This window comes from Aulostomus chinensis, chromosome 5 (assembly GCF_037954235.1).
Source record: "Aulostomus chinensis isolate RoL2024-O1b breed Wild chromosome 5, RoL_Achi_v1.0, whole genome shotgun sequence".
NCBI lineage: Eukaryota > Metazoa > Chordata > Actinopteri > Syngnathiformes > Aulostomidae > Aulostomus > Aulostomus chinensis.
In genome coordinates, this window is record NC_141324.1 from 28,206,729 (window position 1) to 28,219,043 (window position 12,315).

The 12,315-nt window shown below is 49.9% G+C and overlaps 2 protein-coding genes across 2 annotated transcripts; both read right to left on the reverse strand.

Moving 5' to 3' along the window:
- Nucleotides 1–3,996: 3,996 nt before the first annotated feature.
- znf622 (zinc finger protein 622) lies at nt 3,997–7,952 on the reverse strand. The gene is made up of 7 exons (XM_086204413.1): nt 7,796–7,952; nt 6,544–7,117; nt 6,041–6,310; nt 5,554–5,716; nt 5,357–5,472; nt 5,076–5,219; nt 3,997–4,309 (listed from the first exon to the last, which is right to left on the reverse strand). Exons 2-7 carry the CDS (start codon nt 7,109–7,111, stop codon nt 4,176–4,178), a joined length of 1,395 nt encoding a protein of 464 aa, XP_086060539.1. The 5' UTR covers nt 7,112–7,117; nt 7,796–7,952; the 3' UTR covers nt 3,997–4,175.
- Nucleotides 7,953–8,452: 500 nt separating this feature from the next.
- LOC147262043 (tripartite motif-containing protein 16-like) lies at nt 8,453–12,287 on the reverse strand. The gene is made up of 2 exons (XM_086204415.1): nt 12,140–12,287; nt 8,453–11,323 (listed from the first exon to the last, which is right to left on the reverse strand). Exon 2 carries the CDS (start codon nt 11,221–11,223, stop codon nt 9,544–9,546), a length of 1,680 nt encoding a protein of 559 aa, XP_086060541.1. The 5' UTR covers nt 11,224–11,323; nt 12,140–12,287; the 3' UTR covers nt 8,453–9,543.
- Between the last annotated feature and the right edge of the window lie 28 nt (nt 12,288–12,315).

The following is a 12,315-nucleotide window of genomic DNA, read 5'->3' on the forward strand; positions in this document are numbered from 1 at the left end:
ACTCCACCATGAACACAGGGAGACGGACCAGCGGAGAACGAAAGAAGCCAGACGACACAAAAAAGTGACAGATCATTTTAATGGGTTTCAGGACTGAAGAGGGGCTTTTGGAAGCATCAAAGTTCCTTCAGTGGGTGTCTCAGAGTTAAAAGGTACCCTTTGTAGGCTTCAGAATCCACACCCTAATCCAGCAGGGGCGGGAAATCACCAACAAGTCCTCCAGCACTGGGAACCCCAGAACTAGAACCCTGTGGCCCACGTTTGATGACAGCACCATAAGAATTCTACTCCATGTGAGCCTGGATCCTAGCTCCTTTTACTGGACTGTACAAGGGGGGAAAAAAATCTGTCCTAAACAAATATCCACAAATAATTTAACTCACAGGAAAGTTTAAAATATTTGATTGTAATTTACCTTCTGGTCCCACAACCTGCAGTACCGTCACAGCCCAGCAGGACGTTCTGGAAACACAGCACTGAAAACACAGATTTCCACAGAAATTCTACATTTTTCATAAACTCTCCTGAAAACCTTCATTAAAAAGTCAGACGTAAAGCTGCCAAACCTACAGATGTATTCATGTCCAAATATTCGGCAATAATGTAAATGTTTGAACTACCAAAAAAAAAAAAAAGAAATCAGCTTAAGCTAGCTAGCAAGCTAACCACTCATATGATACGAACACCAAAGGGAGGATGTGATGAAAGTCTTCCACCTAGTGGCCGTGAGGCGTTACTCCACAATGTTTCAAGTGCTCTTCCGGATTCTGACACAGAAGTACAGAAGAGCAGTCATCGACTCAGAACCTCGGTCCTGCGTCTCATAAATGTTTCACGGGGTTATTAAATATGCATTTCTGGTTCAGTGACGAGTTCGTCTGTTGAGTTCCTCCCGTCTCATCTTGACGAGCGCGTGTCACCGTCCGCCCTCACACCTCCATAAAAGAACCTCAGGTTGCCACGGCAATTTGTAGTCTTCCTCCGCAGGCGCACAGGGATGTGTTTTGACCAGGAGGTTGGAAATATCAACGCCGGAAATTGACTTCCAACCTGCGCTAAAATGCAGCCGGGCTCCTCAGGTGGCTGCAGGAAGCTTTTAGAGCGGAGCTGAGTGGACGAGGGAGGAACGCAGGTCACATTTCAGCTGAGGTTCAGATGAGCGGTGAAACGGAAGCGCTGCCCCCCCCCCCCCCCCCCCACACACACACACACACTCCGTTCTTTAAGAAGCAGAGTTTGTTAGCTGCGTTTCTTCAGGACACAGTGGAGTCGTTGACCTTCCTTCATCGCCGTGGCTCAGAATCTTATCAACCTCCAAATGGACTCGATAATAAACCTCGAGGAGCCTCTGTCGGCAAATCATTCGTAGGAGGCTTTTCCAAGAATATAAATATATATATTTTAAGGATGTCTATCGCTTTCTGGGGAGCCGAGCAGTAATGGGCTCTAATGCAGCAAAGGAAGTTATCCACTCACGTCCAATCACTACCTCCTGAATGAGGCACAGATCAATAGCAGGTCCCCAGGGCTCAGAGGGAGATCAGGATCGTGCTGAGAGCAGGGCGGAGGGACGCTCAACCGCTCCAGATGGAGCGTCTGAATTTACTTCTGGTTCTTACCTTCTCACAGTGTGTCGCTCCACCAAAACATCTCTTACAGGAAACGCTTGGAGACGTCTGGAGTCACAGAACTGCACCGGGCCACTGCTGGACGAGTGATTTCATCAGCCGGATCCTCAGAACCGCACCGAGCTCCGGCGTCCATCTACCAGTCTGGTTCCAAACTCGACCGAAATGATCTCATGGCCCCAAACATCTGTACTCACAGCTCATAACTGCGGTCTTTGACAGGGTGTAAAGACAAACCTTCTCCTTTGCTGAGCAGGATTGACGTGTATCACTCTTGATGAGTCATAAAGGTCCTCGCGCGCTTACGAGACGACGATGCGTCTGCATGTATAAAAGTTAACGAGTCACGTTCCTGCGCCACCGCCGCAGTTGGGCTGCCCCGCTGGACATGTTGGGTGACAAATGGCTGCTTCCATGCGCCTGATGATTGAAGAGCCTCTGAAATCTTGCAAAACTCTATAAAATTCATACTTCATGACGAAAGTTGATGAGGTCAAAGGTCAGAGGGCATCATCAGCATGATGTGGGGGGCGGTGCTAATGTGGCTAAGCTACAGTAACCAGTCAGGGTGCCTTTCATTCTTGAGGCTCTGCTCTTAGTACGTCAGGGTCGGTTCAGGTTAAATGTAAGACCTGGAGAACCCTGGAGAACCCTGGAATAGGCCCCTACTGGGCCTCCTCTGCAGTGATGACAGTCCTCCGTTGCCGTCTCCGGGACATCCATGCAGGGACGTCCCACAGGGGCTCTCCTGGAATCACCAGCAGCCTGAGAATCCCGCTGGGAGGAATTTTTTCACCCTGAATTCAACCTGACTTCCAGGGTGAGAGGCAGCTTCTTCCAACCAAGACTTTTTTTTGAGCCAGTTAAAACTCCAAGGTTTGCTTTTATTCCCGCTGACCTCGACTGCTGCTGCCGGCCCTCGACTCTCCAGTCAGGTCACAACGCAGTGGCGAGGCCAGTAGCTGGCAGAGTAGCTCGCTGGCTTTCTCTGCCTCTCTCCTTCCCGGCCTGCTATGATTTCATCACAGTATTTTGCGATAGGATAAAAAATACTGAGGGCTGAAGTACTGAAAGTATCAAAAATAATGTGGGATTTTGACTTGTTTGCAGACTGAATACAGAAATGTTTCCTTACTAAAAAGCTTTTCTTTGATCTCTATGAAGTGGGTTCTTCCTGCACTGATCCTCTGGCCTGTTCTGGTCCTCTGCAGCCGTCGCTGGGAGTTCAGGAAGCTTCCACCAACAACACTGACGCCTTCACTTCAAATCAACTTCACACAGTGTCTGGATGAACTGCAGTGGATGCGACCACGCAGTCGGCCAGTCTTCTTCTCCTCAAAGAATAAACAAAGACACTCACAGTCGCCTCCAAAATGGCCTCCACCTTGCTAATGCCTCACAGCCTTCTCCTGGTCTCTTTCCCCAACTGTCCTGATCAATTAGTCTCTCGCCGTCTGCCTGTCTGCAGAGCCCTTCCCCCTCTCTGCTTTCCTTGACGACTCTGTCAATCAGCGGCGTGCTACATGGGCAGAGTGCCCTAAACCATCACGCCACAAACACTCTCCCAGCCTGCAGAAGGAAGCGAAGTGCCTGCCAAAGATAAAGTGGACGACCACAAACAAGTGAGCTCATTAAAGGATCATATGGTGGCTCTCCACCCTGCTCAAGCTTCGCCATGACATCATCGACGCACATCACCAATCTGACGTAGCTGAGAAGAGCCTCAGTGAGGAGGAGGGACCAAGTCGCTGTCTGGGTTTGCTGACGGTGATCACGGACCCAGCGATTGTATCGAATTGTCATCGAATTTTAATTTCCATCTACAATGTGAATCAAACAATGACGACCACTTCCTGTTGGACTACAAACACACCTCATCACTGGCACACCAACTTCCTGTTAGATCACAAATGTACTTCATCCTTGGCATGACCACTTGCTGTTGAACTACAAAAATACCTCATCCCTGATGCGATCACTTAATGTTGGACTACAAAAGTGCCTCATCTCTAACATGCTAACATCCAACTGGACTACAAAAGTACCTCATCCCTGACATGCTAACTTCCGGTTGGACCACAAACACACCTCATCCTTGGCATGGTCACTTCCTGTTGGACCACAAACACACCTCATCCTTGGCATGGCCACTTCCTGTTGGACCACAAACACACCTCATCCTTGGCATGGCCACTTCCTGTTGGACTACAAACACACCTCATCCTTGGCATGGCCACTTCCTGTTGGACTACAAACACACCTCATCCTTGGCATGGCCACTTCCTGTTGGACTACAAACACACCTCATCGCTGACATGATAACTCCCCGTTAAACTCCATGATGCTTCATCCGAACAGGAAGCAGAAACTCGTCATCAACAGTCTTTATTTGATATAAAGAGGATCGCTGTGTTTCCAATAAATAAACACCACTGTTAAATCATGAAGATGGACTCAGTAATGTTACATGAGCAGGAATGAGCCAAAGCTTTGACGCAACCTGATGAATGTGAAATGGCACCATGGTGGCCTCCCTCCAGTCCCGCTTCAGAAGATAACCTGGGGCCTGAAGTGCTTCTGTTTGGTGGCGTTGTGGCTCATTCCCGTCTTCAGCATCCATTTCGACTTCATCATCTGGACGTACTGCATGTCTCTCTGTTTCTGACGCAGGGTGCTGTTGCCTGGGAGACAGAGGGAGGGACACATGCATGAATATACAAGGTCGGGGTGTGATTTAGGGTGTTTTCTTGCATTGGCGCTTTAAGGTAATGAGCAGCAGTGAACACCAGGGGGAGCCCATGTGAGAGCACCAGCAGGTGATAGGCCTCTTTGTCAGCTGTTTCCTCTTTGTCAACACATCTGAGCAATTCCAGCCTCTCAGGCAGGGGTCCGTGTTTTTAATCGGACTGGCGAGCCATCGCACCTCTGAGGTCAGGACTGGGAGTGACATCACACCTGAGTGGTCACCATTCCAGTGGAGGAAGGGAAAAAAAGAGCCTCAAAACCTCAAGTCTCAGCTCTTTGCAGTACCACGTAGTGATACTCCAGATGGCATTTCGTGCGTTCAAATGGTGAAGCAACACGTTTACTAGTTTTTAACCAGCTGACCTTCACTTTACTGATGAGCACATGATTGGGATTTATGCAGTATTCTGCGTATTAGGAGTGAGTAGACAGTGTACATATACTTCACACAGCACAAACACCAACCTCTGGCTCTTGAACCCATGATTACCTGACATGCTTGTATTCATTTCATGCCAACTATGACTTCACATTTGAATCCAGAACAACAACAGGTAATATTTCAGGTGATGCTGGCAATACGACACCTTCGAAATTCAAGGTAAAAAGAAAAGCTTCTCAGCAGGGAAAAACTTTTTAACAAGATGTTTCACCTCCCGGCAAATCCTTTGTAATATTTGGGGGGTTTTAGCAGAAGTTTACCTGCGTCTCCTCCCCAGCCGAGGGCCTTGTAGTGCCGGAGCACCCTGCCAACGGCGTTCTTGTTGTGCGTCAGAACCACAGCCCTCTCAGCTCCGAACCGCTGCTTGTAGTACCTCATGAGGGAGCGGTGGCCGATCTTTGCTCCTGAACACAAACACACAAAACAAAGAAGATCCTGTAAGACATCCGATTTCTCAGCATTAGCCACTACCAGTCATTGTGCTAAGCTAACTAGCGTCCGCTCCTTAGGGAGGGGTGTCCCGCCTCTGGACTGATCTCACCTGAGGGGAGGGTCAGCTCCAGCGTTTCGTCGTCGTACTCCAGGTTCTTGTCATCTGGCAGCTCTGCATCCTCCATTTCAGCATCGTCCCCCGGTCTCCTGTCAGGGTAGCTGCTCCTGCCACACCAACATGAGCACGGCGTCAATAAACACGGTCAAAAATACCTGAGAGCTCCTGTTGGAGCTAAAGAATTCTACCTGAAGTCATAGAAGTCTGCAAACTCCAGGGCAGCGTCACCGTCTGTGAAGAGCTTACAGTGGCTTTTGTCTGTCATGTGACTCTGAACCGCTTCTGTTGAGTAAAACGAACGTCCCTTCTCGTTACACCACAGACACACGTTCCCGGCGCCAATCTTCTCTCCTGTAGGTCAAGAAAATCAATCAGTGGGAGCCTCTGTGGAACTGTGTGTGCCTGTGAGGTCACAGTGACCTTTGACCTCTCCTTAGGTCAGAGTGTGGCCAGGCTCATGGTGATTGACTCAGCCGCTCGACTGTGTCAGCGGCTGAGCAACCACAGACTCAAGCGGTGTCAACGTGGTGTGATTTTTGTTTGAGCTCTTCCCTCCTGCTCAACCTCAGTGTGTGTTCGGGTTTCAGGAACATTCAGAGCCAGAACCAGACTGACAAGACCGGAGGACATGCTAACGTTGGTGGTTTCACCCTGTTCAATGGTTCCCAGTCTCACCCAGGTAGCGGAGGAGGCCCCTGAGGTCGACCAGGAACTCCACATCCGGGATGAAGAAGCTGTGGACTTTGGTCATGTGGGCGACGTTCTTCACCAGCGTCTTTGAGTGGTGCGAGCAGAACAGACAGTCTGTGACGGCGATGGAGCCGGGCAGGGCGGCGGGGCGGGGCTGTGACGAGTCTCCTTCCTCCTGGTCCATGGTCTCCTCCGCATCCTCATCATCCTCCATGTCATCTTCATCCTCCTCTTCCTCTACATCCTCCCACTCCTCTACAAGATGCACACGGACACGTCAGTTAAACACCAGGCACTCACTAACAAGGATCCATAGATGTGATCATGACCAACAATGGGAGTGTTAAAGCAGTAGTGTGGAGCATTCGGTCATCAGCTCCAGTGTGGCTCCTACCAGGGTGGGGGTGGGGGTGGGGGTGGGGGCTTGACTGTGTGACAGGTTAGCTTTTAGCCAATGAATTAAAAAAGGTCTGAAGAGCTTTGGTTACCTTCCTCAGCGGTGGCTCCGTCCTCTCTCCCTCTCCTCTTGGCCTGCTCCTCCAGCCACATCAGCCGGGGAGGCTTCTCCGCCCTCGGCCTCCCCGCCCCCTGAGAGTCCTGAGTCTGGTTCTGCTTAGCCCAGCCTGGCCTGTGAATCTCTTTCAGGGCTTGCTGCAAGGCCTCGTTCCTGGCATCGTGATCCGCCTTCTCGTCGCCATGTCCCTTCTCCAGGTTCTTCTCATTGATCTTTTCTACTTTCCTCTGCGCGGCCAGCAGGGCCTGCTTCTCCGCCTGCTGGTGCTTGTGGGACTGCAGGTGGTTCTGGTAGGCGTTGGCGCTGGAGAACTTCTTGTTGCAAATGGCGCAGGATTCAGCGACCGCCGCATCGCTCAGCTGCTTCTCTGAGGCTGCTCGCTGCGCCAGGACACGCTCCTGAAAGTTTTCGGCGGTGACAGGGGGCATGTCGGCCACCTTGCGCTTGAGGTTGTAGCGGTGCCAGTCGGTTTTGTAGTGCGCTCGCTGAACCTCGCCGTCTGCAAAAGCCACTCGGCAGCTGATGCAGGTGTAGGAGGTCATGGTGAGCTGAGGACACCAGAAGAAGGGCGACGTTATTACTCCCCAACAGTTCCAACGACAAACCCGTTCCAGGTGCCAGGTGTCCTGAGGGCAGGACCCGGGCTGCTGGGCCGGGGCGTCAGGCTCTTATGAACACAGTTTTCACTATGTTGCCATTGTGATATCATCTGCTAGACGAGAGCGACTGTCCAGGTGTATAACATCTTTACTGCACAGCATTTTACATTACAGGAAAACTAAGAACCTTTCTGGTTTGACCTTTTTTTCTTCGCGGAAGGGTTGGCAAGTCATCAGCAACGTCCCCATATCTGACACACAATTTACCCTCAGTTACTGATGTTACTTCCCGCTTTGACGAATTCAGCAAGTCATTTAAATTAAACTGCGTTTAGTGGTCACGTCTTCTGGTTAGACAGTCATTACAAACACGTAAGAAGGCGCACACCGACTGCTAAACGTCGCCGAGGCTCCAGCACACCGGCCTGGGTTTGTTGCTGCGTTGACGGTGTTTTAGGGGTTTATGTTAACTTTGCAGGCGCCGAGACGCGCTCGGCTGCTCTGGTTGTTAGCTTAGTTTAGCTTAGCCGCCACAGCACTTTTACATAAACGTGTCACGTCGGCATCCATGTCAGATCATTCGAGCGGAAGCAGGTTACAAGCGACTGATGCTCAACATTCACTCACTTAATCTCCGTGAAGTCCGGCAGGAAAACAAAAAAAGAAGTTTACAAAGTGAAATCCTCGCTCGAAACCACGCGAGCACGACTTCCGGGTGACCTTTGAACTTTTCCTCCTCCTTCAGGGCGCATGACTAAAACGTCATCGCCAGCTACTGCGGAGGGGGGAGGGGGGGGGCAGAGCCGAAATTTATATCCAGGCCCTTGTATCCAAAACGGTTAAATATCTAATAGGTTTGAAATACGATTGTCCATCCACTGGAGTTAAATATGGAGACCCGTGTAAGAGTGAAGCCTGGCAGTTTTGGTCAACAGACACCAAATAATGGCACTGCAGTTTTATGTAAACTGATTTATCAATTTGTGAGAGGATTCATATTTTATGTCATCGCATCTTTTACTGGCATCGGTTTGCACATCGACAGGTTGTTTTGTTTGCTTTTCTTAAACACGTCATTTTTGATCCAGCCGGTTCCGGTGCTGTTTTCAGGCACCAACCTGCTGCTGCAGTCCCAAATGTAAAAGCTGTTATTTTTGGGTCCAGGTCTTTAAAGGCAGAGAGCACAAGCGATGACATGCAGCTCGGCTCAGCCGTTGGTCGCCGCCGTGAGGTGTGAAGCTTTTAAGAGGAAACAGAAAGTTTGGTTTACTCTTTATTTAGTGAATAGAAACCAAAGTCCAGCAAAACATCGTAACGGTGAAGTCTGGGAGTCTGAGAGAGTCTGACGTCACAGCAGCCTCAGATGTGTGTGTCAGATAAGGACACAGGAAAATCCAATCAAGCCCAACTGTTGCGCTGCGTCCCAGACATCAACGCCTTCTCTGCTCTTCCACTTCCAAGACACGATTTCAGACGACACAGTTGTGCTTGACTTCAGAGGTGAGAAAAGAGACTAAAACCAACCGAACAAGGCAACAAGGCGCCGTCCTGCTTCGCCGCCAACATGGATGAGCGCTGACAGCTGAGTGACAAACTGAGGTCAAGTCGTTAAAAACAATCGCGCGTGTCGGTGGCGGTCGTGACGAGCGCCGCGGACCAGAGCAAATGAACAGAGGTGGAAATACTCTTCGCTCTCGGTAGGAGACTTCGCTGTTCATCAGCATCGTCAACCTAAGAATCACAAATGACTCAAACACTACAGATCTTTAAATTAGGCCCAAGCACAGGGGTCAAGGGTCAGAGGTCAAGGCTTTACCATAATTACCCTTTTACCAACACAACAAGAAATCCCAATGGTTTTATGATTTTTGGTGTGAAACGTCTTCAGCTGAAGGTCAACGTGAGTGGCTGCTGTATTTATGCACGTTCCTCAACTCACATGTAGATCTTTGTACGTCTCCACGCACGTTGGAGGTTATTTTACCTGTCGACCACCGCCACAGGCGGAACAGGTGACTCAACCACTCAAAATCCAGCCAAAGCGGCGACCAGCTATCCGACTGCGTGTGTACATGTCGACATGTGGGAGCAAAGAAATGAAAACCACAACATTTGCAATTCAGAAGTTTGTCAGATTTAACCAAACACTGAAGGTTTAATCTTGCCATGTTTTCTGTAACTATCCAATCATTGGTGAGGGCAGCAACTAACAGAACAAGAACAAAGACACAGAGCTGTGGCACGGTTCCGGAATGATCTGCTGACATGAGTGGTTGTAGTGCAGACAGGAGGCAGGGAGCCCAGCAGGTCCGTCTGGGCCAAAGCTGCTGGAACAACGGCGGCGTTCCCCGTTTCTCGACCAGTTGGAACGAGGCTCAAGGGAAATCTGTTCTTGTGAGGTTAATGAATGTAGCCGAGTTTCCATAAGAATAACAAAGACGGATTCCAGCATGGAGAGGCTGAGTGAAGGTGGTCTGGACTCTGTGGAGGAGGGACATGGTTTCAGAGACACTGTAGAAGGACAGAGAGCCTGCGCTGTGATCCAGGTAGACTCCTATTCTGGAGGACCGAGGACCTGAGACGGTGGACGAGACACCGTTGTACATAAATTCATAACTTTCTCCATTGCAAAACAGAGTCCAAGATTTGTCATTGAACCCAAACACACATTCGTCTTTGCTCCCAGCTCTGCTGATGCTTTTGTACGCCACTGCAACATAAACAGCATCTCCTTTCCACTCCACCTCCCAGTAACAGCGTCCAGTCAGACTCTCTCTGCTCAGGACCTGACGCCACCAGTCACTGAATCGGTCCGGGTGACTCGAGTAAGACTGAGCTTTTCTCATCAGTGTTGCTTTTCTGCTCCACTCTGACAGTAACACCCAAGCATTTGCTGTGTTTGGATCCAGTGTGATTTCACGTGCGTATCTCAGGAACTTGATTCTGGTGTTGGGTTCTGGTTGTGACAGTAAAACGTCTATCTGAGTGACCATCTGAAAGATGTTTGATGTCCTCTCATCCAGAATGTTCTTTATTGTGTCTCTGGTCTCTGACACAGCAGCTGTCACATTGTCAAAGTAGTGCAGAGGACGGATGTTAAAGCTGGACGAGTTGCCGAGTTGCGACAGTGCAGAGTAACTCAGTAGGAAATGGCTGTGGTCCTCAGTGTGAGCCAGCTGCTTCAGCTCAGCATCTTTCCTCTTCAGATCCTGGATCTCCTGCTCCAGTTTCTCCTGGCGCTCTTTGACCCGACCCACTTCAGTTCTCTGCTGTGTTCGGATCTGATGCATCACATCAGAACTTCTTTTCTCCACGAGGCGAACCAGCTCGGTGAAGCTCGTCTCGCTGCTCACCACCGCTTTATCAGCAGACACATTGATGGACTTCATCTCCTGTTGAAGAACCTTTGCGTCCTTCTCTCGGTCCTGGATCCTCTGCTGGATCATTTGCCGGCTGTCCTCGAGGTCTTTCTGCCTCTTAGCTCTTTCTGCTGCCGTTGAGACGATGTCGTGGCCTTTGTGTTCGTCCAGGGAGCAGAGGTAGCAGATACACTGCTGGTCACTGCGACAGAACATCTTCATCACCTCGTCGTGACAGACGCAGATGTTCTCCTGGAGCTTCTCACAGGGCACAACCAGCTTGTGTTTCTTTAATGGAGGTAAATCATAATGTGGCTGCAGATGTTTCTCACAGTAAGACACAAAACAAACAAGACAGGACTTGAGGGCTTTCAGTTTCCTCCCCGTGCAGACATCGCAGGGCACATCTCCAGGTCCAGCGTAGCAGTGATCAGCAGGAGCAGCTTGCTCCATTCCAGTCTTCTTCAGCTCATCCACTAAAACCGCTAACATGGTGCTTTTCACCAGGACGGGCCTGGGAGTGAAGGCCTGTCGGCACTGAGGGCAGCAGTACGCGTTATTCTCATCCCAGATGGTGTTAATGCAGCCCATGCAGTAGCTGTGACCACACGGAATAGTGACGGGATCCTTCAATAGATCCAGACAGATGGAACAAGAGAAGTTCTCTCTGTCCAGATGAACCCCTTTCTTCTCCATCGCACCTCTCAACACTGACGGCGGCCTGAGATCCGAAGTGTTCCTGCAGCGAAACGAGGACCGAAGGCTCTTGTACGTCACGTGTTGGCTCCACCCATATCTGCAGGAGGGTATTGAAGGAGGGTTTACATGAGGGTCACTTCAGAATCACTTGAGGACAATCACCGAATTGGTTTCATCGATAACATTTTAACAACTGCAATGTGCTGAGAGATTTTTTTTTTTTTAAAGAAGTGTCGGTCGAACCGGGTTTGCAAGAGGAGTTCGACCTGATATTGATGGTCAACTCCGTCATCGCTCAATAACGCTACATGCTTAAGTATTTACTTGTGCAGCTGTTCTACGACCGTTCACACCATCCGAATAAAAAGACAGCAATGGAGACCGTCTGTTGAGAGACTCTGATACAGGACACAAACATGCAATGGCACGCAGAAACATGAAACCCCTATAAAACAATCTAGGTCGGGGAACTATTTTATTCATAATAAAATGTCAATATTCAAAAGTGAAACGCCGAGGATAGCATGGACCCACAGCCCCGCGGAAGCAGGCCTCGCCCTCGCAGGAGCAGGGTCCAGGCGCACGGATATCCCGCTACCTCCGCCAGCTTTCCATGGCTGTTATCAAGGAATTCTGACTCACCCAAACTTAGCTTCTGTTTCACCCCCCCCCCCCCCCCACACACACACACACACACACAGACAGACAGACACACTCAAATTCAGAGACTAAAGCTACAAGCTAAATCTGCCGAGCTAACACCACTAGCGACATGGTCAACACTTCTAAAAACCCCTTTTGTTTCCATTCCCTCACAATTCTAGAGCTGGAAACTAAACAAATCATCGCCAACTCTTATTTCTAGTCATTGCGTTTAACGTAAACCCGACGGAGTGGAGATAACTCGACTTACTTGTGTCTTTTCTGGAGGATTCACGTCTCCCGTTGCTAATGGCGGGTAGCGAGCAGCGTTTAAGTTGAGCGTCTGCCGCCTTCCGCTTTCTTCTTCTTTGTTTTTGGCGATTTGCAGCCGTCCGGAGCATCGCCACCTGCTGTCCGAGGTGCTGGGCGAACACCGGGAGGGACCGT

What these genes read in the sequence shown, in the direction of transcription:
- znf622 (XM_086204413.1), bottom strand. Translation starts at nt 7,111, where the DNA reads ATGACCTCCTACACCTGCATCAGCTGCCGAGTGGCTTTTGCAGACGGC. An exon ending in GGAGCTGACCCTCCCCTCAG is followed by an intron (nt 5,220 to 5,356) that starts GTGAGATCAGTC and finishes GTTTGTGTTCAG; the next exon opens with GAGCAAAGATCGGCCACCGC. An exon ending in CGGCTGGGGAGGAGACGCAG is followed by an intron (nt 4,310 to 5,075) that starts GTAAACTTCTGC and finishes TCTGTCTCCCAG; the next exon opens with GCAACAGCACCCTGCGTCAG.
- LOC147262043 (XM_086204415.1), bottom strand. Translation starts at nt 11,223, where the DNA reads ATGGAGAAGAAAGGGGTTCATCTGGACAGAGAGAACTTCTCTTGTTCC.